This window comes from Gadus morhua, chromosome 7, assembly GCF_902167405.1.
Source record: "Gadus morhua chromosome 7, gadMor3.0, whole genome shotgun sequence".
NCBI lineage: Eukaryota > Metazoa > Chordata > Actinopteri > Gadiformes > Gadidae > Gadus > Gadus morhua.
The window spans coordinates 15,817,988-15,821,214 of NC_044054.1; the positions used below are offsets into that span (position 1 = coordinate 15,817,988).

The 3,227-nt window shown below is 52.8% G+C and overlaps 1 protein-coding gene across 1 annotated transcript; it reads left to right on the forward strand.

Annotated features, from left to right (window-relative positions):
- The first annotated feature begins 284 nt into the window (after nt 1-284).
- On the forward strand, nt 285-2,793 carry LOC115547929 (ras-related protein Rab-39B-like). Its single transcript, XM_030362442.1, is given in 6 exon segments — nt 285-605; nt 1,228-1,454; nt 1,961-1,972; nt 1,974-2,026; nt 2,029-2,228; nt 2,590-2,793. Coding segments are annotated over 5 exon segments (636 nt in total). The 5' UTR covers nt 285-605; nt 1,228-1,239; the 3' UTR covers nt 2,746-2,793.
- The last annotated feature ends 434 nt before the right edge of the window (nt 2,794-3,227 follow it).

Below are 3,227 nucleotides of genomic sequence, written 5' to 3' on the forward strand. Positions count from 1 at the left end.
GTACTCGTAGACCCTATTTTGTGTTTACAATGGTATAAAAAAATATTTTTTTTTTACGACTACAAATGTACTGTTACACATTTGTGACTTTAGAGTACACATGCAAAATAAATATATACGACTTCAAATTTACTGTGACTTTAGTGTACGCATTCAAATTCTGCAGTTACAGGTGCTAAAGACTTTTGCTACAATAATACCTTCATACATTCCGCCCTCCACTTATCCTATCTGAAAATGCGCAGCAGCTTTTATAATTGTACTTTGCGCTGATGGTGCTCGTTACGGTAGTGGTACTGATGATGAGGCTGGGCCAGTCAGGAGATGTGTGATGCTGGATGTTTTTCTTCTTTCGCTGATGCCATTCATCGGCGAAATCTGTCGTACATATCAGGGATCTATAAGCATTTAAAGCGACAATTCGAAACTAAAGTGCCTTCCCCTTTTCGCGATCAACATATTGTAAGGTTGTTAACCACCTGGGATTCCCGGTGGATGAATTAATCGCAACAGCAAAACCATCCGCGTACAAAGGCGAAAGTGTTACAATGGGGATTGTTTTTTCGAAGGACTGATAAGATAGGCTGTATCGTATACGAAGCAAGGTGGGTTCACGTACATTGATTCAGGCTGAATGTAGAAACAGACATCGAGTGTCAAAGCTGAGCTGTAGTGCAGCTTAGTTTTAGTTTCGTTATTTGAAGGAGAAGCTAGGCTACAACTGTCGGACATGTGAACGCTGACCGTGTGGCACACATTTTTATTTCAACAATTGTTTATATTTGTCGTGATCGCTTATCGTGTTAATTTATCTAGTGGTTCTTTATTGGGGTCGTTGGGGGTCTTATTTCTACGCGACAACAAACGTGTCCACATGGGGGCTGCTGTTGATCGGGTTGGAGAGGAGTGGCTTCGACATGCTCCGATTTCACGCCAACCCAGTAAACATTGTGGGCAGTAAACTGGGCGTCGAGTCCCGACGAGCAGCCTGGCATGAGACGGCACGCACATGGTGCTATGGTGCGCAAAATGGATCATAATGAATCCTCTCGTCTCGAAGCGTCGTGCCGTGTGGGCAGCACACCGCCAGCAGGTTGACCCAGGATGGTGTTGTCGCCTGTAGACAGGCGTCGTGTTGGTGGCTGCACCACCACCACGTCATCAGAACTTTACACCCTTACTCGTTTTCACAAAGTATCGCGCTGTCTTCTCGTGTATAACACACAGACCCGGTGAGTTATGGAGACCATATGGCTTTACCAATTCCGCCTGATCGTGATCGGAGACTCCACCGTGGGCAAGTCGTGTCTGATCCGGAGGTTCACCGAGGGTCGCTTCGCGCAGGTGTCCGACCCCACCGTGGGGGTAGACTTCTTCTCCCGCCTGGTGGAGATCGAGCCTGGGAAGAGAATCAAGCTGCAGATCTGGGACACCGCCGGGCAGGAGAGGTTTAGGTAAGCTACACAAGGACGACTCTTTCCGATCTCAGGTCCTATTAAAATCATATGGGATTTTGGTTTTGTGGTGTAGGCCTCTTTTGTTTTGTAAAGACAGCAAAGCCATCTTGAATAACACCTACCGAAACCTGTTTCACATTTTTGATGTTGAGATAATGACACAAGAGGATCTGCTTTAGAATGCTTCTGCTGTTGGTTACTTTGCTGCTCCACTTTGACTCTCTTTGACTCAAGGATCACCTTTGGTCTTTGATCATTCGTTAGGAAGAACTATATGACCTTGGGTTGAGTCATAAAGGGACTCATTAACCCTGGTGTGCCTCTGACAACCATAACCTCACACATATAGAGGGGTGGGGCTGATCCCTAGCATAGTAGCAAATAAAGTGTCTTCCACTGAAAACCACGGAAACGCTTGAGAAAGGAAACCTCTGGTTTTGTCTCCCAGTAGATACCTCACCAGTGGGTGTGTTGTGGTTGTTGCTCCGTTGTCTCCTGCTCAGGTCCATCACCAGGCCTACTACGTAATACGGTGGGCGGGCTGCTGCTCTTCGACATCACCAACCGCCGCTCTTCCAGAACATCCACGACTGGCTGGAGGAGGCCAAGAGCCACGTCCAGCCGCACAACATCGTCTTCCTGCTTGTGGGTCACAAGTGCGACCTGGAGGCCCAGCGCCAGGTGACCCGGCAGGAGGCGGAGAAGCTGGCCGGCGTCTACGGGATGCACTACGTGGAGACGTCAGCGCGGGACGCCATCAACGTGGAGAAGGTGAGTCCACGGCTCGCTCATTCTGTTGAGTTACCTTTCTGGATGGTTCCTGTAAGGCTGGGACCTGAAACACACTTCACCGTGAATAAAATGTCTGTGGGTGCCCGGTGGCTCACTGGGTAGAGCGAGTATATAGATTCATTCCTGAACCCAGCGGCCCGGGTTCGATTCCTGCCTGTGTGTAATTTGCCGCATGTCCTCCCCTCTATCTGCCACACCTTCCTCTCTATCTCACTCTATAAATAAATACATCTTTAAAAACAACGTGTTTGTTGTGTAGTCAGCACTGTCCCAGACTGCTCTGCTGTGACGGTCTGTTGGTCCTTCTGACCGGCCCCCATGGCCTGTTCTTGTGTCCCAGGCGTTCGTGGACCTGACGCGGGACATCTTTGAGCTGGTGGGCCGGGGGGACATCCAGATCCAGGAAGGCTGGGAGGGTGTGAAGAGCGGCCTGGTGCCCAACACGGTGCACTCCTCCGAGGAGGTCACCAAGGGAGACCGCCGCTGCCTCTGCTGATCGGGCCCCTGATCGCCGCCTCCTCCCCCCCCCCCCCCCCCCCCCCCCCCCCACCCCCCCCCCCCCCCCCCCCCCCCCCCCCCCCCCCCCCCCCCCCCCCCCCCCCCCCCCCCCCCCCCCCCCCCCCCCCCCCCCCCCCCCCCCCCCCCCCCCCCCCCCCCCCCCCCCCCCCCCCCCCCCCCCCCCCCTCCTCCCCAATCTGCTCCACCATGATGTACTTTAACTTGACGGCCTACCAGGAGAATGGACCCCTGGAGCTCAGTCTGCTCTGTGAACAAAGTAGAAACGGGGGGAGTGTTGTTGTTGCTGTTGTTTTTTTTCCGGGGGGGGGGGCTGGGTTCCAGAAACATGGACTTGCTACTGAGGAGCTCCTCTGGGATTTTGATGGAGACCATACAACTACAAGGGCCCCTCTTTCCACCGTGGCCGAAGGAAGGCTCGGGAGCCCCGGACCCCGCCTTCGTGAGGTCTCCTAGTAAATA